The 21000-nt window shown below is 47.6% G+C and overlaps 1 protein-coding gene across 1 annotated transcript; it reads left to right on the top strand.

Moving 5' to 3' along the window:
- Positions 1 to 489: 489 nt before the first annotated feature.
- Positions 490 to 19743, top strand: LOC136699765 (oxysterol-binding protein-related protein 7-like). Its single transcript, XM_066674731.1, has 22 exons — positions 490 to 590; positions 5457 to 5662; positions 5851 to 5988; positions 7225 to 7278; positions 7665 to 7778; positions 8222 to 8401; positions 9913 to 10033; positions 10659 to 10777; positions 11004 to 11078; positions 11300 to 11450; positions 12784 to 12917; positions 13444 to 13536; positions 13788 to 13956; positions 14887 to 15179; positions 15343 to 15480; positions 15837 to 15900; positions 16297 to 16375; positions 16449 to 16593; positions 17339 to 17489; positions 17983 to 18109; positions 18333 to 18455; positions 18812 to 19743. Exons 2-22 carry the CDS (start codon positions 5528 to 5530, stop codon positions 18918 to 18920), a joined length of 2712 nt encoding a protein of 903 aa, XP_066530828.1. The 5' UTR covers positions 490 to 590; positions 5457 to 5527; the 3' UTR covers positions 18921 to 19743.
- The last annotated feature ends 1257 nt before the right edge of the window (positions 19744 to 21000 follow it).

Genomic DNA, 21000 nt, shown 5'->3' with positions numbered 1-21000 from the left:
ATTGCTTAGTGATTTTTTAAAAAGTTTTATTTTGCAAACACCGCGACCCTGAAATGCACGAGCGGAAAAGATAACGATGATGATGATGATTTTGCAAACATAGCAGGTGGTAGCATTAGCACCAAACCGCTAGTCACTGCTAGGCTAACTGTCTCCATAGCAACAACGGAAGGCGGTAAATAAAAGAGAAAACATTTTCTGTTATTAAATTCTAGGCATTGAACGTTCATAAAACGAACAAACCAAATGATCGCATATAAAAACATTTGTGATCATATATACAAACATTTGGATATATGAAAAACATAAAATAAAAATCACCACACATTAAAATGTACCTAAAGATGTATATTTAATTATAATACACAAATATACAGGTATATTTTCCAGACACGTTCTATACACATACATTTCATTTTATTTTTTTAGTAAATAACCTAAAAGTCCTCGCGTTACCTGGCACTCGTGTGTGACGTCAGTGCGGTGGGCGGTGTCTGTACTTTAGGGCGTGGTTGAGGAGAGAGGAGTTTCAGTGCAGTTGAACAGCACATGGAGCTCAGAGCCGAGGAGAGCTTCACTGCAGCGAACAGGTAAGATCCTCACTGCTCCATCACCCAGAACAGGCCAGATTCACTGAGGACTCACTCACTCACTCACTCACTCTCTCACACACACACTCTCACCCTCACAGGCGTTTACTCTGCGGACTCGTTCTTGCTCTCCTGTGCCTGCGGGGTCTGTGCTCTCTCTCTTTCGGGGAGCAGAGTCTAGGGCAGGCTGAGGTGTGTGTGTGTGTGTGTTTTGGATTGGTTAGGCCTGATTCGGTGGATGTTTTGGGGCTGTGTGTGTAGTTAATGCAAACACCTTAAATATTTAGAAATGGAATAGAAGTGTTTTTGCTGTGGGAGGATTGAGAATGTCTGTTTAATTTACTGCACGTTCTGAGTCTGAGAGCACTGTCTGTTTACTTCCTGTGATAAATCTGAGGAGTGCAGCCACAGGTTTCAGAAAACCTTTAGTGTTAAGATCATCTCCACACACACACACACACATACCAGTCCTGCTCTGTTCACACTCTGCTTGGTTTGTTTATCGACTAAAACAGAATCTTAACCTCATACTGACCCGTTCTGAAATGATCAGTTCCACCTTAAGTGCTGCAGCAGGGTCCTGTGGAAGGCTGTGGATCGGAGTGTGTTGGACGTGTTCACTGAGGGAAGGTTTAATCTGGATTAAGGAAGAGCCACGCTCAGTTGGCGCAGTCGTACCTGGCGTGCGCCGCTTGATGGCTCTGTGCTTGGGGAGACTGTACATTCCTGTGGAAACACACTGAGATGTTGTCATCCTCCTCCTGAGGAATGGAGCTGAGTCTCGGCTGAAGGTCGGTTTGAATTGTGGCCTGTTCACATTCCTGATGGAACCGGTCCGATGGCTTACGGTCCTCTCACACAAACCTCAGGCTTTGTTCCTCATGGATACCTCTCAGTGACTCCTGTCCTCGGGGTTTAAAGGGACACTCCGTTTCCGGTTTACACTGTTCTGCATAATTAAAGCCCTGAGATGGAAACAGATATGGAGCGTCCCTTTGGTTTGGTGTGAAACTCTCTGCTCTGCTCTAGAGAAACTTCTGGAGGCAGAGCAGTGGACAGTGGAGGTGAATGGAACCAGACGTCCTTGTTTATATTAAAAGGAGGCCTGGACCTTAGGGCAGACCGATGTGACCCTGTGTTCCAGTTACTGTGACATTTGTCTAATCACATGATGCCTGTGAGTGTGTGATGGTTATGATCAGTACTTCAACTCTGAACGGCTGCACAGATCAATACAGATTTATAAAAAATATAGCATCTGTAAACAACAGCATCAGCCGCAGTAGGCAAGGCAAGCTCATATGTAGAGCCCCTTCCATACAAACGTCAGGTCAGTGCTTTACCAAACAGTACAACTTACAGCAGAAGAAATAAAAATGTAGAAGATCATTTAAAACATTTAAAAGCAGTTAAATAAAAGACTGAAAAAATCAAAGCATGTGAACAGTCCTGAGATCGAGCACAAATTTAAATAGAAAAGTCAAATAAAACGGCGCAGTGAAAGACATTTAATAAATTACATAAAAATAGAAAACAAAAGAAACAGAATAAATCTGAGATGTGTGTGTGTGTGTGTGTGTGTGTGTGGTAACTGAAAACTGCCCAGCAACAGCAGCTGATTGGGTGGCAGCTTATTTTCTGATATGCATTAGTGTAGTGGTGGTTAGGATGACATTTCTGTTATTGTTATTTATTTAACACAATTTGACCTCCAGCTTGGTGTAAATTTTAAATTGAGTGATGAATATATAATTAGAAATGGATCAGAATCACATTTAGACAGAGCTCCTCTCCCCTCATTCACCCCAGGCTCCTGATTATGAAGATTTATTTATTTATTTTTGTAGCAGGTATTACATTTTCTGTCCTTTTTCTGTTCCCCTCTCTGGAACAGACTGCTGTGAGGGGCTTGTTCTCGGCCTAGTTGCCGGGTCATGTAGCTTGATGCTAACTGTGTAAGTGTGGAGCGAGAAGGAGTGTGTTGTTGAACTATAACCGGTTTGTGTACATACTTCAGCAGTTTCGTGCTTAGGTTTAGAGAGGCTGTGAATCTGATAAAGAGGAGAACTGACGAAATAAAACTAGATCTGGATGTTATTTCCTGTTAAGCCCTGCGCTAATGGCTAAGCACAGTCCCTCAGGAAACATGTAGCTAGCTAACATGTATAACCATGTATACAGGTAGGAAACATTGTATATAGCTATTTAGCGATAGGAAATGTTTGTTACAGTGCTGAGGTGTACAGTCGTATAAAACTGGAACTGGGGAACACAGACTAATACACTCTCTTAAAATTCCATCAACATTAGCCTAACCTATTAAAATTTAAACATATGTGATTAATAACTGTCCCAAAGCGGACTGGGTGCTTTTTTAAATATATTTTTACCCAGCTAGCATGTAGTGCTCCATCAACCGTGGCTAATGTTACCCAAAGGTATAAAGAAAATGTTATGGCCTAATGTTCAAACGACGTTTCATTTAAAGTGACAAACATAATTAAAACCTTCAGTGAACATTAGACCAAAATGTTTCCTTTAAAAATTCATTAGAACGTTTGCATTAGCCAAAGTTGTGGAGCGGTCCCCGCTAGCTATGTAGTTACCCACAACATTTTTTTGTGTGTGTTTTTACGTCTTTTGCCGTACACATGTTTTGAATTTTAAGGCAAATGTCACTTTTGTTTTCAACAAAGTTCCTGATTTGTTATTTTATGAAATGATCAAATGGGAGCAATATTCATTCACATTTCTCTTTTTCCCTGCCCTTATCTCCAGCCCCGGTGTCGGTCCCCCGACAGAGCGTCTCTGAGAGGACGGGTTTATTCAGATTCAGATCAGAGAGCGATCTACACCTCCTCTCATTGACCTGGTTAAAGCTCAGTAGAATACTTCACTGTGTGGAGACAGGGGTTTTGAATTTAAATATTAAACATGTGAAAGTTTGAGTTTAACAAACTCTATCCAGTACCTTATGCTCCTAAAAGCAGTGGGCAGTAGCTAGAGTTTTAGAGCTTTTACGGAGCACCCAGAGCCTTGTTCCATGGGTTCCTTTAGTTTATTAAAATGTCTGTGGATGGATTTACACAATGTTGTGGATGATGAATAATGTCAGCTTTAGGGGTTTGAAGCTGTGGTTCCGCCCTAGTTTCCAGTTGTTGTTTTGTTTCGTCCTCAGCTGTGTTTCTGTCCACACCTCACTCTGCAGGATCAGGTAAACAACGCCCTTCAGAAACCTGTCAGGAAACATGTGAAAGACTCCTGTAGTTGACACGGGTTACAGTTAAGGTTTTGAAATGAATAAAATCACTGTATTTTTACCTGAAGATTGGGGAAGACTGTGTTCTCTGAGGTTTGGAAGATGTAATGTTCCACATTTGATAAGAAACTCTTCCTTTTCCAAAATAAAGTCTTTTAAAAAGTGTCCGTCCAATCAGCCGCTTGTTTACAGAGCCGTGCAGTGTTTCAGACGAGCTGAGCGTGCTGACGATGTCACATGGTGCGTCTCCACGCTGGAGTCTGTGTGTTTCTCAGGTGTGTGTCTGTGTTCTGTCTGTGGGTGTTATCTGCTCCTCCCGGGCTCTATCTCTCGACTCCATCTTGATGCTGGAGGAGTTTAAACTCGGCCTGTGTTTGTGAACGGAGGTTGTGTGAGTGTCTCAGATCTGTTGATGTGAGCGAGAGGGTGCGGAGAGAGCTGAGAAGCTGTCGGACCAGCTGTGAGTCACAGAGGAATGATCTGAATGATCTTCTGGGTTGTGAGTGAATTACGAGGCACTGGAGTTATTCTCCTCTTGTAACACAGCTCCTCTCAGGACTGTGCTGCACCTCTGAGATCAGGCCTCGTCTTTGTAAAACTCGCGGCTGCAAACTGAACCTGTTAAACCTCAGAAGTCTGAAATACTGTGGTGTTTATCGTGTTATTAACACGCTGTGAAATGTGATGTACTGTGGTTTTAAATCAGCGAGAGGTTCGTTTACTGACTGAAGACTACAGGTTATTTTTAAATCAGGTTTTTAGGGAAGACTGTGTGTGCTGTAGTTTCAGTGTGATATGTAAATTTATGTAAATGAAATGTCTGTTGTTGCTGTTGAAACTAAATCATTTTAGTCCATTTTTGTGTTAAATCAGGTGCCGTAGTCCCCTCGTGTCCACAGTGGAACCCCCACGAGCCCCACAGCAGTGTTCTCCCCCTGTGTAAACAGCCCCTGTTCAGAACGCCAGTCTAGTCTGTCCCAGAACATGTAAGACAGAGGAAGGGGGGAAAAGGTGAGAGAAAGTGGAAATCAGGGGAGGGATAGGAGGAAGAATAGGGGTGAGAGGAGGGGTAGGTGTGATGAGGCTGATGGTCAAGGAAAGAAGGAGATAAGCTAGAACCAGAGGTGTGAGGGTTTTGACACTGATACACACTAATATACAGCCATAACATTTAAAGCCACCTGTGTCCATCCTCTCAGCTCCACTGTCCACTCCGGTCACTCTGTAGTTCCACACTTAGACTGTAGTCCACCTGTGGCTCTGCATACTTTATTACCCCTCTTTTCCCCTGTTCCTCAGCGCTCAGGACCCCCACAGAGCAGGTGTGATGTGGTGGTGGATCATTCTCAGCGCTGCAGTGACACTGACGTGGTGGTGGTGTGTTAGTGTGTGTTGTGCTGGTGTAGAGTGGATCAGACACAGCAGTGCTGCTGGAGTTTTTAAACCCCTCAGTGTCACTGCTGGACTGAGAACGGTCCACTGACCAAAAACATCCAGCCGACAGCGTCCAGTGGGCAGCACCCTGTGGGCTGTGGTCCAGCCTGAGCAGATGTAGATGCAGGCCTGTGTTGCTGAGTGACCCTCTCCACTGTGCTGCTGTTTTACAGGGTGCTTACGGTGTGATGCAACAGAAATAACGGCGACTGTGAAGAAAAGTGACAGACGTGTCTGAGCGGTCATGGAGCAGCCGGGTCACATGTTCATCAGCAGCCAATCGCTGCATAGTGGACTGGAGAGATCTCCCCTTTCAGGATTTAAACCGAGTCACTGTCGCAGCAGCAGCACCGGGTCGTCCTCCCGACACTCCCGTCAGGTCAGAGCCAGCAGAACCCAGTGTTCACTGGGGGAACCGCAGTCCACTCTGTACAGAGGATCCCGCCTGGGGGCACCCTTGTTTAATATGGGTGTAGCACTGAACTAGACTCCTCCTGCCCACTAGGTGTCAGTTTTATAACATGGTGGAGGGTAATGTGTGGGTGTGTGTGTGTGTGTTTAATGCAGAACTCCAGGGACTGGGAGGTGGTGTCTGATCTGCAGCCTGGTGTTCCTCCCTCCTGTGTGGAGAAGAATGGCATTCCCGGGATCTGTGAGGGGTTTCTGATGAAGAAGAGGAAGTATCCGCTGCAGGGATGGCACAAGGTGAGAGAGACAGCTCCTCAGATTATATTTTTAACACAATAAAAACATAGTATGAGATTGAAAGTAACATTTCCTGTTTTACGTTATAAAATAACAGTGAGTCGTGTTTGGCAGGGAGGCTGAAATTTGATGTCTGCAGTTTGGCTTATTGCCTCGTATTAGGTGGCCATTAACAGTTTATGATGTTTCGACCACAGAAGTAGAGAGGATGGAAAGGGTTATGAATGAGGCCATAAGGAAGTGGCTAGGGGTGCCACAGTGTTTAAGTAGCGTGGCATGGTATGGGAGACGGGTACCAGAGCTACGACTCACAAGTTTAGTTAAGGAATTTAAATGTGCAAAGGTCAGTCGTGAGATGATATTGTCAGGATTGAAAAATGCACTGCTGCTTTTACCAGTCACAAAAACAGGAACGAAGTGGAATCCGAAAGAAGCTGTGCAGGTAGCCGGGAGCTCATTAGAACTAAGGGATGTGATTGGTCAAGTGCAGTGCGGAAGAGTGGGCCTTGGGTCAGGTAGTGGAAGTCAGGTCTTGGAAGATTTTAGTAAGGCCACATCACCAGAGAGAAGACAAATGATGGCTAGTTTTATTCGTGATCAGGAGGAGGAGGCACGGTGTGCAACAGCAGCATCACAGGCAAAACCTGGGATTCTTTGGGAGAATCTAGAGAAGCAGAATATTTCCTTGCAAGAGCTGTGGGCAATGGAGGCAAGTCGTATTAAGTTTTTGCTTGGAGCAACTTACAACATCCTTCCAAAACTACAAAATCTTGTACAGTGTGTAGGTGAAGACCCTAGTTGTGGTTTATGTACAGGGGTTGGCATGCTAAAGCGTATTGTATAAGCTTGTAAGGTTAGTTTGTCGCAGGGTTGTTATACATATCTAGTCAGTCGTTGTGGATAAAGAGGGGACAGATTACTTGGGTACTGTAATACTGTAGAGATGCTGTTGGGATTGTTGTAGATGTAGCACGTAAAGTGCATGTGGAACTGGTGGCAGGCATTAACGGTGCCAGTGGGGCTAGGTACAGCTTTAGTCACCAGGGAGTCCAGTGTGGATTTACGGTTGTTGATACTTAAGGGTAAGGTGATTATAATTAATAAAGATATTTCCAAGGCTGTGAAAACGATTGACTCTGAACTTCACTCACAGAGACTCGACGTTGGCTCATATTAAATGACTCCCAAACCTCTCTGCATCATGAGAATCATTGTTGTCTTTTCTCTCCCTCTCAGAGATACTTCCTGTTGGAGAAGGGGGTCCTCCGCTACGCCAAGACACAGCAGGACGTGAGTAGACTGACTCTGAGGGACAGTGTGTTCATGTTCAACAGACCGTCTGTAAGCTCAGGGGTTCATCTGGGGTTTGGATGCCCCTGCAGGAGTTTCTTGCTAGCTCTATTGCTCTGATGCTTATGATGTGTTTTTTCATTGCCATGGTGATGCTGTCAATCAATGTGATGTTCCCAGAGAGGGATGCTGGAGCTGATGAACTTTTTTGGGTCGGGGTGGGGGGCACTGAACACATGCCTCGCACAATTTTAAAGCCCACACACAGAGTCCTGTGTGAGGAAGGTGTAGCGTAGTTGTTCTGATCTGAGCTGATAGTTTAGGAGACTGGAGTGATGTCCCTGTCCTCTCTCTCTCTCTGTGTGTGTGTGTGTGTGTGTCTTCAGTTGGCCAGAAGAAAGGACCACGGCTGCATGGACATCAGTCTGGCCGTTCTGGCTGTCAACAAGAAGTCCCGCCGCATCGATCTGGACGCTGGACACAGCCTCTATCACCTCAAGGTGCGTCACGTTCCGCTCAGACGTGACCCTAGCATTACCCTAACATAGCCCTAGTGTAACAGTAACGTAACCCTAATATTACCCTGACGTAACTCTAGTGTAACAGTAACGTCACCCTAGCATTAACTTACTGTAACATAGCCATTCATTAATTCACAAACACACACACACACTTTCATTCTCTTTAACCGAGTCTTTCATACTCACACACATGCTTTCAGTCATTCTGGTATTAGTTCACACTCTTCGATATCTCCATTCATCCTCTCTTCACTCATTCATTCACATATTTGCTGTCTCAATCGCTCACTGGTTCACTCTCTCAAACTCTTTCATCCACATTCGCTCACTCATTTACTCGACCACTCCCACTCATTCACTCACTCATATATTCATCCCTTCACTCACTTGCTCCAGTTCAGTGACTCTGTCTCCCCCTGCAGGCCAAGACTCAGGACCTGTTCTATATCTGGCTGACCAAGCTGAACGCCCACCGGCTCTACAAGAAGAACGAGGCTCTGGACCATCACCACGATGTCCTCCAGGCCCTGTCCGACCAGCACGCCGCCGTCCTGCCCACCGCGGCCAGCTTGGCCCAGAGGAACCGGGCCTTCATGCACATGGTGAGACCCAGTGCCGTCCTCTCCGTAAAGACCCCAGGAGAAAGATGTAGCCACGTGTGGCATCTACCTTAAAGGGTTAATGCGGTCAGCTGACCAGACCGTTCATAGATCTACTGTGGAGAGATTGTTTGTCTGGATCCTAAACCATCTGTAGCTCTAGGCCAAAAGAACACATTCCCATGCGGTTCCGGCCCTGTTCCACTGCAAGGTTCTGTTATTCCCTGTTGTTGATATTCAACCTGCTCCACTTGAATCAGACCCAGACGAGGTCTTTTTTCCAGACTCCCGAGAACAGCAGAACCCTGCGGTGCAGTGGAACAGGGCGAGAACCTCACAGGGACCACTTTTCCACTTCATGGAATCTACACGACTCGATTCAGCACGGCTCTTTCGCTTTTCCACTGGTCAAGTCTGGTCCTGGAACCAGGTACGTTTTCAGTGCCAGTTCACTCCGGGTCCCAACCGAGCCGAGTAGGTACTAAATGGTGGGGTGTAAACCCTGCAGAGTGCTGATTGGCCAGAGCCATGTCAATCACCAGGAAATGCAGAGCTCATTCAAATCCAGCGCAGACGGCCGCTTGTTTAATCTCTGAAGTTACAGCAGCGTTCACATCTGTTTATTGGACTCACAGCGGCGGCTTGTACTTTTACCTCGAGGTGTTGAGAAGAGGTTTAAACACTCCTTGGGGCAAAAGCCAAATGTTCAAGTAAAACTGATCAGTGAGAACTGGGGGGTGGAGCCGGGTTTAATCCAAAAAAGTAAAACATGTGAATACATGATGAGTAAACAGCACCTAACTTTTCCTCTGCCGTTGTTGTTGTTTTCAAAGCCAGCAGCTCCTGTTAGAGGCGGGGTTTCACAACGTCAACAGCTCCATTTCACAGGGAAACTACACGCCTGCAATAAAGTAGTGCCCTAGACCCCTAACGCCCTCTACTGGGACACCCCTGCTATAACAAGGATATCGGCCATCATCAGAGGGGTGTATCTGAGTCGCAGTGGGAGGAGCTTTACCCTCAGACCTTCTAGGGGGAGGGGGTTATACTCCCAGTGTTTACTTTGATGTCCCACGAGGTCTGAAGGTTAAAGGAGTAACAGGTAGATGGCTCCAGAGCAACAGGACTCACCTGTGAATCTGATCTTCACCCCCTGTGAGGACAGGGGGACGTGAGGACAAGTGTTGTCTGGAATGTGTGGCATGGCGCTCCAGGAATGAAGAGTCATGATGGAATCTGTGTTCCTCTGCTGAGGAATTTGGGCTAAACGCAGTGTTTACTTGGTCTCTCAGTGAAGACGTGTGATCGGACTCTGACTCGGCCAATCAGACAGAGGCTGCATTAGCACCCCCCCCCCCCCACGGTCCACAGAGAGTCCTCGGTGTGTTAAGGAAGTGAGCGTTAAGAGACAAAGCGCTGTGTTTCAGGGATAAACCTTAAATAACCCCCAGACACAGTGACTGAGTGAACGAGTGAATGAATGATTCTGATGGTGGCTGTGTTTTTCCCGACAGCTCCCTCAGTGTCAGAGCGGTGGTTCGGTCCTGGGCACTCCCTCTGCCTCCTCCACTCAGGTGAACAGTAAAGTCTCCGCCTGGCTCCAGCAGACCCAGCGCGCCGACTCCTGCCAGCAAGGTACGGCACACCCTCACCCTTTCACCCCGCAGGGGCAGTGACAGGGTTACTTCACACACCGTTACTCACAGCCATCGGGGGCAGGGTTTGTGTGTCCGAAGACTGAAGCAGAAGCATAAGTTCACAATAAAATATATATATATTTGTAATGAAATGGGGCCTAATTAAGGAAATGTCTTTAATTCACCTCTACATTCCCTTACACGGCTTTTAATTGGGCTCTGTTTTTCTCGCTCCGAGAGACACTCCTCCTTGGTTGTAGATGCAGAGTCAGAGACAGGGGATGCGTCATCACTAATCCCTCAGGTCCTAAAACAACATACCGTTCCTTTAAGTTGGTGTTTGGCGCTCCGACTGATGCTGGAATCTGTGTGGGCCGGGGGATGAGCGGAGTGATCTCTGTTTAAATCATGAATGAAAAGCCTGTTCCACAGGTCCGATCACGTCCTCCTGGACCGGTCAGGACTGGAGCACAGTTCACCGATGAGTCACAGATACTTTAACCTCTTTGTTTCAGTGTCAACACTAATGTGGTTAGGAATTTTAGGAATGTAATATTTCATATTTCTGTCATGTGCTGCTCATAGACATCTAATGTGTGTGTGTGTGTGTGTGTGTGTGTCAGTGCTGACCCAGTGTAAACAGGACCTGTCTGAGCTGTGTTGTTTGGTCCAGAGGCTGCATTTGTTGGAGGGAGACCTGCCGGTCAGCGACAGGGACCTTGAGCGCAGGATCAGCATGCAGGTCAGTCCGCTCAGGCCCTTGGGGCGGGGACTGTGCGTACCCCAGGAGCTGCTACGTTTGAGACGTGTCTGGAGTCAGAAGTTACCTTCATTAGCTTTTACTCCAGCAGCAGCTAACGTTGCTAACAATGACTGGAGCCCCAGGCTCCTTCTGTAACTAATTCCAGACGAGCTGGTGTGTGTGTGTCTGTGTGTGAGAGTTTGATCTTGTTTTTGTCTCTGTCCAGAATCTTACTCTGGAGAAACCGAAGAAGAAACAGGGAAAGCTGTGGGGTCACAAACGCACCTTCTCACACGGCATGGTGAGACCTCACCCTCTCATTCTATCATCCCTTATTCATTCTCTTCCTCTTTTATTTCCTTCTGCATCACACATTTTTCTTTCTTTCTATATATATATGTGTGTGTGTGTGTTTATTTAAATGTAGTTTTATGACCAGACTCGACCAAACGGTGCCCCCTTTCTCACACTATAGACGACAACTTCCTTTAATCTCTCTCTCTCTGTCTCTCTGTCTCTCAGCTGGCTGCCAGTCATTTGGGCTCGTCCTCAGGTCTAGGCTCGTCCCTGCAGTCCATCCCGGACTATGTCTGCTCCCAGCTGTCCACTCCCGGAGTCACTTCGCCCGAGGGCAAGAAGCTGCAGCAGGACATCTGTTCTCTGTCTGAGAGAGGTGAGGGGATCCCACACGCTTCACACTTGGAGTTCGTAACTAATGATGACCCTGACCTGAGACAGTGTTAGTTTATTAAAGTTTAAAGCAGTCTTCACTAAGGTTTAATACTGAGCCCTCGGACATACACCGAGTCTAAGCTACAGGCAGCTTCTAAACCTTCAGCTTTTACTTCTGTCTTTAGTTAATCACTGATTCACATGAATACACATACACTCACTTTAAAACTTTACTGAACTGACCACAGCGCCATGTGACGATCAGACGGTGAGAGACGCTGTAAACCAGTGCTTTTCAGACTCTCTAGACCAAATACACCCCCTCCCCACACCACCATCACCTACCAAACAACCCCCCACACCACCACCACCTATTCCAAACACCCCCCTTCCCCACAACACCCCCCTTCCAAACACCACCACCTACCAAACACCCCCCTTCCCCACACCACCACCTACCAAATACCCCCCTCACCACCTCCACCACCTACCAAATACCCCCCTCACCACCTCCACCACCTACCAAACACCCCCCCTCCACACCACCACCACCTACCCAACACACCCCTCAACACCACCACCACCTACCAAATACCATCCCCCTCCACACCACCACCTACCAAATACCATCCCCCTCCACACCACCACCACCTACCAAATACCATCCCCCTCCACACCACCACTACTTACCAAATACCATCCCCCTCCACACCACCACCACCTACCAAACACCCCCTCCACCACACCACCACCACCTACCAAACACCCCCTCCACCACACCACCACCACCTACCAAACACCCCCTCCACACCACCACCACCTACCAAACACCCCCTCCACACCACCACCACCTACCAAACACCCCCTCCACACCACCACGGCCTACCAAATACACCCCCTCCACACCACCACCACCTACCAAACACCCCCCTCACCACCACCACCTACCAAATACCCCCCCCTCCACACCACCACCACCTACCAAATACCCCCCACAACACCACCACCTACCAAATACCGCCCACAACACCACCACGGCCTACCTAACAACTCCCCACACCACCACCACCACCTGCCAAATACCATCCCCCTCCAAACCACCACTGCCACCACCTACCAAATACCCCCCACACACCACCACCTCCACCTCCACCAACCCCACAGGCTTCACGTCAAGTCCTCTACACATCCCCAGACGTGTGTCCATAACAACCAGCCTCAGAGTAGAGAGTCTCTCTCTCACACACACACACACACACACACACACACACACGACAGAACAGCGGCGTTTTATTAAAGATGTAAATGACGAGGTGTTTTTATTCTTGTGACAGTACACGCGTCTCTGAAGTCTGTCCATGAGGTTCTGTCCCTGGAGAGAGAGAGACTGAGACAGGCCTGGACTGGACCGGACCTCAGACAGTCCACTACAGACCAGCTGACCACACTCTGTACCACACTGTCAGAGGTAACATGCACGAACGCGCGCACACACACACACACACACACACACACACTACAAAAAATGTAATCTAAGCAAAAAAAATTTTACTTAAATCTATTTTTAAGTAAAAAAAAAAGATATTTTTGCTTCTTTTAAGTATCATTTGATGTTATTTCTTGAATTAAGCAAAAATATCTGCCAATGGAATAAGACACTTTCTGTAGATAAAAGAACGTCTCTCTGACACCCCCCACCCCGGAACAACTTCCACACTGTTCAAAGTGTCATTTTCTTTTCTTTCTTCTCTGCCCTCAGTGTTGTAAAGTGACCTTGTCTTTGTGAAAGGCGCTATATAAGTGTATCTTATTGTTATTGTTAGTATTATTGTTATGTAGGAGTTAGGGGCTGGTGTTGGGGATTAGTTCTGTATCACGCTCACCACTCCAACTCATCCCAGGTGAGATCGAGGACGGGGGGGTGGGGCTGTCAGTATCTCAGGGTCCTGAAGAGAGCGGGGTTTATAAGTGTGTGTGTCTGTGTTTCTCTGAAGCTGGAGGTCCAGTCTCGTCTCACAAAAGTCCACTCTCTGTCGCTGTCCTCTGATTCCACTGAGGAGTCCTTCTGCACCGTCAAACAGGACCAGGTCAGCTCTCCACACACACACACACACACAGTCCTCTGGCTCCCACTGACCGTTCAGTCACTGATGATGTCCCTGATTAATGGTGATGACTGAGTGTGATTAAATGTGATTAGCAGTGATTGTGATTAATTGAGTGGTTAGTTGTGATTGTGATCATTGGTAAATAATTGTGGTGAATCATTGTGATTAACAGTGTTAAATGGTGATTACTGGGGATTGGTGGTGATTAATGGTGATTGATTGTGATTCAGTGGAGTCTTTTGGAAGGACGAAGCAGGAATTCTGTGGCCGAGTCAACGGCCGAATACTTCGATGCCTACGAGGAGGTGGTCTCCGAGAATGTATCAGAAAACGAGGCTTCTGACGAATCAGGACTCAGTGATGTCACAACCAGCAACTCTGAACCTGAGGAGGGACACGGTATTAACCCTTTAATCTCTCTCTGGCATCGCACCATCAGAGTTCTTTATTCACCCATGATTCTTTAGAAATGATTCAGTGAGTCATGATTCAGAGTTATTAAAGGAATGCACTGAATACATCAAAAGAAAACATTGCCACATTGGAGTTCGGATATTAATATAGTTCATCTTTACTGTAAATGACCTAACTTGAATTATTAGTATGTGTGTGTGTGCGCGCACATTTGACATCCTTAAGAACATTTGAATTAAAGGTATTTATAGAATGATTTCTAAATGGTTATGAACTAGAGTCCTAAATGATTCAGAAGTGATTCAGTGAGCCATGATTGAGTTATTTAGAACTCTACTAAACACAGACTCATGACTCACTGAATCATTTCTTAAGAGTCATTACCTGAATCATTTAGGACTCTACTGAATAAATCATGACTGAATCATAATCGGAGGCATTTAAGAATCAAACCCAGCAGCAGCTGTGAGGTCCCCGTCACTCCTCCAGTGGCCGGGCCTGGTTTAGTACGGTGGAGGATTTAAGGTGGTTTCCAGAGCTGCATTAAGTGCAGTGAAGCGGCCATTTTCTCTACTGACTCGTGTTGTAAAACAGTTCTTTCTCATATATATATATATATACACACACACACACACAAAGTAAATAATGCTCTAAGTTTGGACCTCTGAATAGTGTAATAAATACTTACAAACATGTGGTTGTATTTGTTTAATGGCATCCTTCTGTTAACAGTTACACTCCAAATCACAGCCTTATTTTGTCTTGGGCATTACTTTAGTGTGTGTGTGTGTGTGTGTGTGTGTGTGTGTGTGTGTGTGTGTGTGTATATATATATAATAACATCTAAATAAAGTTTGATTAAGCCCTGTTCCCTCTTCCCTACCCCTGACCCGTACGTGTTCCTGTGTCCCACAGCTGCACCGAGTACACTTCAGTACAGAGCCAGCGTGTCCTGTGCCGAGGATGTTTCCCCCGCGGTTCCGAGGGACCCGGGTCGGAGAACGGTTCTCCCGGCTCCGTGCTCTGACAACAGCCACATCGGCATCCTCAGCATCCTCTACAACAACATCGGGAAGGACCTGTCCCGGGTGTCCATGCCCGTCGCCCTGAACGAGCCGCTCAACTTCCTGCAGCGGGTCAGCGAGGAGCTGGAGTACTGCCACCTGCTGGACATCGCCAACCAGACCGACGACCCCTTTCAGAGGATGGTAAACACAGTCACTTTACTACGGTCAAACTGATTCTTATTTTTACTTAGTGTTTTAGATGTGTTCATTATAGCGCAGACATTCAGCTGTAGAGGGAGGTTCTGAGTGTGTAGTAAAGGTCCAGTGGGCGGTTCTGACTGTGCCTGGTTCTGTGGTTCTCCAGGTATACGTGGCTGTGTTCTCCATCTCCGGCTACGCCTGGGCCTCCTGGAGGAACCGATACAAACCTTTTAACCCCGTCCTGGGAGAAACCTATGAGAACATCCGAGAGGACCGGGGGTTCCGCTACATCGCTGAACAGGTACCAACACACACTAGGTTCTCATCACAACTTCTCACTGTCTCTCTCTCTCTCTCTCTTTCTCACTGTCTGTTTCTCTCTCTCTGTCTCTGTGTCTCGTCTCAGTTAGCTAACTGACCTGGGCCTAGTTTCCAGTGTTAATATCATCTCCTCAGGGAGAGAGCGAGAGAGTGTTCAGTGTGGTGCTCGCTCGACCACTTTAACAATCTCCTTTGTTGAGACATGATTTTGGGAAACCCAAGCCCAAATGTAGTTGGTGTTCTCCTCCACGCGTGTTGAGCTGCAGTGCAGTGAGAGACTCGGCCAGCAGAGGGAGCCTGTCAATAATAATGTATGTTTAATGTTTCTGTTCTCAGGTCAGTCACCACCCCCCTGTATCCGCGTGCCACGCCGACTCCGACAACTTCACCTTTTGGCAAGGTACGGCTTTCAGACCGAGACACGCTAGAATAAAAGTCCCTGTGTGGGACAAAATGTGTTTTAAATTTCTGACTATCAGTAAACTCCCTGTTCCCAGTGGACAGTCACTTACTGCACCGTAGTGTGAATGAGCTGTGGTTTAAAGGTTCTACTACAGCACAAACCGGTTCCCAGGCCCAGAATGGGCTGAGAACCCTGATGTTCTGAGAGGGTTTGGGTAAAGGTGGGACGGAGAGGGAATGCTGTGTGTGATGAACAACGTGGACTCGGCCGCCCAGGGCCAGACGTGGGCCGTGATGGAACTGCTGATGTTCCACATATGGGCCGGGTCTTCACTGCTCTGTGGACGGGGGGTAACGTGTGTGTGTGTGTGTGTGTGTGTGTGTTGTTCTGCAGATCAGAGATGGAAGAATAAGTTCTGGGGGAAGTCTGTGGAGATTGTATCCACTGGGTTGGTCAACGTCAGTCTGCCCAGGTCAGAACCTGTAGTGTGTGTGGGAGCTGTGTGTGTGGGAGCTGTGTTAAAGTCTCTGTGTGTGTGTGTTCAGGTATGGGGATCATTACGAGTGGAACAAGGTGGTGACGTGTATCCACAGTGTGTTCAGTCAGCAGCGGTGGCTGGAACATTACGGAGACGTTCTGATCCGGAACCTGAACGACGACTCCGTCACCTGTAAAATCTCCTTCCTCAAGGTGAGTCATACCACACACTCATCTTACACCCTCCTACCCCCTTCTACTACCCCTCCTCCTCGGGTCAAACCTGCTGCTCTCTCAGAAGAACCATTCTAGTAAAGAGCATAAAGGACCGGCAGAACCCAGTGGACCAGGGTCTATTTAACGACCGAATCACAGAAAAGGGTGATGTCCTGAAGGACTCCAGAGAGGTTCTAGAATGTTTGCTAGGTGGTTTCTATGGTAAAATGTTGTTGCTAGGTTCTTTCTGTGATGGTATCCCAGGCAGTTGCTAAGGTGTGGATATCTGGTTACTATGGTATTTCTGATGGTATACTAATGATGGGGTGATGCAGAGTAGTTTCTATGGTATCGATGATGTTAACCCAGCTGTTGCTATGACGTTTCTACTGGTTGCTAAGCCCGTGGTAATTACAGGGTCCCTGGTGGTCGCTGTTAGGGTTGTCGCAGTAACCTCAGTGCAGTGTAAACAAATGTAGCTGCTCCTGTCCCAGAGCATTTCCGATTTCAAACGGAAAGGGAGCTGGGTGAATCAGACCAGGCCATGTGTAGCCTCCAGCCGTGCGGCGTCACGGAGCAGCCTCGGCAGGTGCAGCTCGGACCGGTTCCAGGCCACGGTGAGGAGAGCGGCGCTACAATCAGGGGAATGCAGTAATATCACACCGCAGTGTTGAGCCTCATTACATCACAGCACCAACACAGAGTGTGTGTGAGTGTAACGACCCTGTCCCTCTGTCCACAGTCTCGGGTGGTGAACGGAGAGAACTGCAAGAACGAGGTCCAGGGGGTGGTTCTGGATCAGCAGGGAACCGTGGTGCATCGCTTCGGAGGAACATGGCACGAAGGAATCTACTGCGACACACTCCCCACTCCACAGTGCATCTGGAAGCCTAGTGAGTGTCTCTCTCTCTCCCACACACACACACCCCTTAACACCACTGTCAGGACCTGCTCACACTGACACACCATAACGTCACAGTCAGGACCTCCTTAAGTATCAGGGGCTGGATTTACTCTGCCAATAGAGCTTTATTCCTCAGGACACTTTTCTCCTGTAGACTGTTTGGAGAAGCTCATCCTGCTGCATCTGACAGTTTCAGCGCTTTACTACAGCCTCCGCTGGTAATCTTCCTAAATTAGACATTATCAATACGGCTGTCTGTGAAGGACCGGCGCCCCCTCCAGAGTGTGTTCCCACCTTGCGCCAGTGATTCCGGGTAGACTCCGGACCCACCGCCACCCTGAACTGGATAAGGGTCACAGACAATGAATGTTAACACAGCTGTTTAGCCTGGTCCCTTTAGAGTTTTACCTCAACTTTCTCTCTCTCTCTCTGTGTGTGTGTGTGTGTGTGGACTGACTGTGCCTGTGTTTGATGTTCCTCAGACCCTCAGCCTGAAGACTACTTTGAGTTTTATGGGTTTTCTCAGTACGCCAGAGAACTGAACGAGTTGACTCCTGATCTCAGACCACTACTGCCCCCTACAGACACACGCTTCCGTCCGGACCAGAGGTACGTCACCACACACACACTGTAACATGCCTCCAAACCCAGAGCACTGTCACACTGTAAACACTCTGGGAATAAAGCACAGTGGAGTTACGAGGCTTTAATGTCGTTCATGTCTCTCATAGCGCCCAGTGATTCTGGGTTGGCTCCAGACCAACCACGACTCTGAATTGAAAAAGTGGTTTCTGACAATGAATGAATTAATGAATGAATGTATGTCTCTCAGGCTTCTGGAAGAAGGAAAAGTGGCTGAAGCAGATAAACGAAAGGATAAAGTGGAGGAAAAACAGAGAGAGACGAGGAAGGAACTGGCCAAAAGAGGAGAGGAACACATCCCTCGCTTTTTCAGGTGAGGATCATCCCAATGTTTCAACAAACTCAGCTCTACTCTGGTGATTTTAGTCCTGTCCTGATACTCACCTCTGTGTTTGTCTCCAGGCTCGGCTCTACTCTGGTGATTTTAGTCCTGTCCTGATACTCACCTCTGTGTTTGTCTCCAGACTCGGCTCTACTCTGGTGATTTTAGTCCTGTCCTGATACTCACCTCTGTGTTTATCTCCAGACTCAGCTCTGCTTTGGCAAAGTCAGGATCAGCTCCTTTAGCTCGTGAAGAAACTTCTGACAACGACCGGACAATGTCATTTGACCCACAGCAGCTCTGTGTGAAACTAAATCTCTTCTGCTTTTCTGTGTGTTTTTCTCCAGAAAAACGGAGGACCAAGACGGGAGGGAGGTGTGGGTGAGCAACGGAACGTACTGGAACCTCAGGGAAAATCCTGGATTCGAGCACACACCAAATCTGGACCTGTGGTGAAACGGAGCCGTGCCTCGCGTACTCTGTGTAAATGTAGATAGTGCTTTTCTTTTTATGTCCCTTTTAATCACAGACGCTCCCTGGTCTTTGTTTCACTGCCTCTGGAAGGTCTTGGAGAACCCTGTGGAAGGTTTTATTAAAGCAGCTGGGGTCAGTTCGGCGTGAAGCGGAGGGTGCCGTGTTCTGGAGGAGGGCTGCGTCTGAGCGCGGTGATGAACCCGCTCTGTGGTGATGGCGCCAGAACGAAGGGAGTAAATGAAATGGGTAAAAGACGTAAACCCTGATGCTCCTCTTTTGCCCCTTCCTCCAGGCTCCAGTCACAGACGCTGCTGGCTTCGTTATGTTCCTTTAAGCTCTTTTAGCCTTTTTAATGAAAGTGTTTTATACGGCCAGTTTAATCTCGCTGCTCACACTGCCGGAGGAGAACCGGGCCCTCGGGTCCAGGGGGCGGGGGCTGTGTTTTGGGGGGGGTGATGATGTATTTATGAGTTCACACTAAGGACCTGAAACTCCGCCGGAGTCGTGTGTGTTCAGTTTAACGTCTTTAGTTTCTGATTTTGCACGTTTTGAAAAGTTAACCCTTTCCCTGCTGCTCAGGACGAACTGTGTCTGTAAATAATCCTCCATTCTACTGTGTGTAGCGTGTTAATGTTGATGATGATGCTACGGTGGCTGATGAGACGATGAAGACGATGTGTGTTGATGTTTCAGCTGCCTGTGCTGAGGAAAAAGAGAAGTGGTGTGTAATTTTACCCGTGAAGGACCGTGGAGGGTCTTTCTCTGTGTAAACGCCTGTGTATCCTGTGTATTTAAATTAATAAAATGGGGAAAAAAAAAACAATGTCGCCTTTTTATTTCTATAAAACCACATTAGGTGCGGTGCTGGAACAGGAAAAAAGAGTGTTTGGTGACGACAGTCTGTGTGTAAATGGACTGCTCAGTGAATACTGTGAGGAGGATGTGCTCTGAACGTCAGCGTGACACTTTTAACAAAAGAACATACTTTTGTGTAATCCCTGAAGACTTCACATGGAGCATTAGTCTGCTTCATGACACTGCATATTAATAATAATAATATTAATAATTGGTTTAATATTTTTATTGGTCCTTTCTTGAGCTCAAGGCCACTTTAAAATCATCAAATGATTAAAAACTAAACAACAACAACAACAAAAACTAAGAGAAGAGGGGATTAATAAATGAAACAGTTTCCACTGTTCCCCGGGATCATTCCTGATCTAATAGTTTATATCCTTTATTGTGGCGGCACGGTGGAGCACCTGGTCGTGTCTCTGTCACAGCTCCACCATCCTGGAGGTTGTGGGTTCAAGTCCCGCTCAGGGTGACTGTCTGTGAGGAGTGTGGTATGTTCTCTCTGTGTCTGTGTGGGTTTCCTCCGGGTGACTGTCTGTGAGGCGTGTGGTGTGTTCTCCCTGTGTCTGTGTGGGTTTCCTCCGGGTGACTGTCTGTGAGGAGTGTGGTGTGTTCTCTCTGTGTCTGCATGGGTTTCCTCCGGGTGACTGTCTGTGAGGCTTGTGGTGTGTTCTCCCTGTGTCTGCGTGGGTTTCCTCCGGGTGACTGTCTGTGAGGAGTGTGGTGTGTTCTCTCTGTGTCTGCATGGGTTTCCTCCGGGTGACTGTCTGTGAGGAGTGTGGTGTGTTCTCCTTGTGTCTGCGTGGGTTTCCTCCGGGTGACTGTCTGTGAGGAGTTGGTGTGTTTTCCCTGTGTCTGCGTGGGTTTCCTCCGGGTGACTGTCTGTGAGTGTGGTGTGTTCTCCCTGTGTCTGCGTGGGTTTCCTCTGGGTGACTGTCTGTGAGGAGTGTGGTGTGTTCTCTCTGTGTCTTCGTGGGTTTCCTCCGGGTGACTGTCTGTGAGGAGTGTGGTGTGTTCTCCCTGTGTCTGCGTGGGTTTCCTCCGGGTGACTGTCTGTCAGGAGTGTGGTGTGTTCTCCCTGTGTCTGCGTGGGTTTCCTCCGGGTGACTGTCTGTGAGGAGTGTGGTGTGTTCTCCCTGTGTCTGCGTGGGTTTCCTCCGGCTGACTGTCCGTGAGGAGTGTGGTGTGTTCTCTCTGTGTCTGCGTG

This window comes from Hoplias malabaricus, chromosome 6 (assembly GCF_029633855.1).
Source record: "Hoplias malabaricus isolate fHopMal1 chromosome 6, fHopMal1.hap1, whole genome shotgun sequence".
In the NCBI taxonomy this organism is placed as follows: Eukaryota; Metazoa; Chordata; class Actinopteri; order Characiformes; family Erythrinidae; genus Hoplias; species Hoplias malabaricus.
The sequence above is the reverse complement of the archived record's forward strand: the minus strand, read 5'-3'. Positions and strand labels throughout refer to the sequence as shown.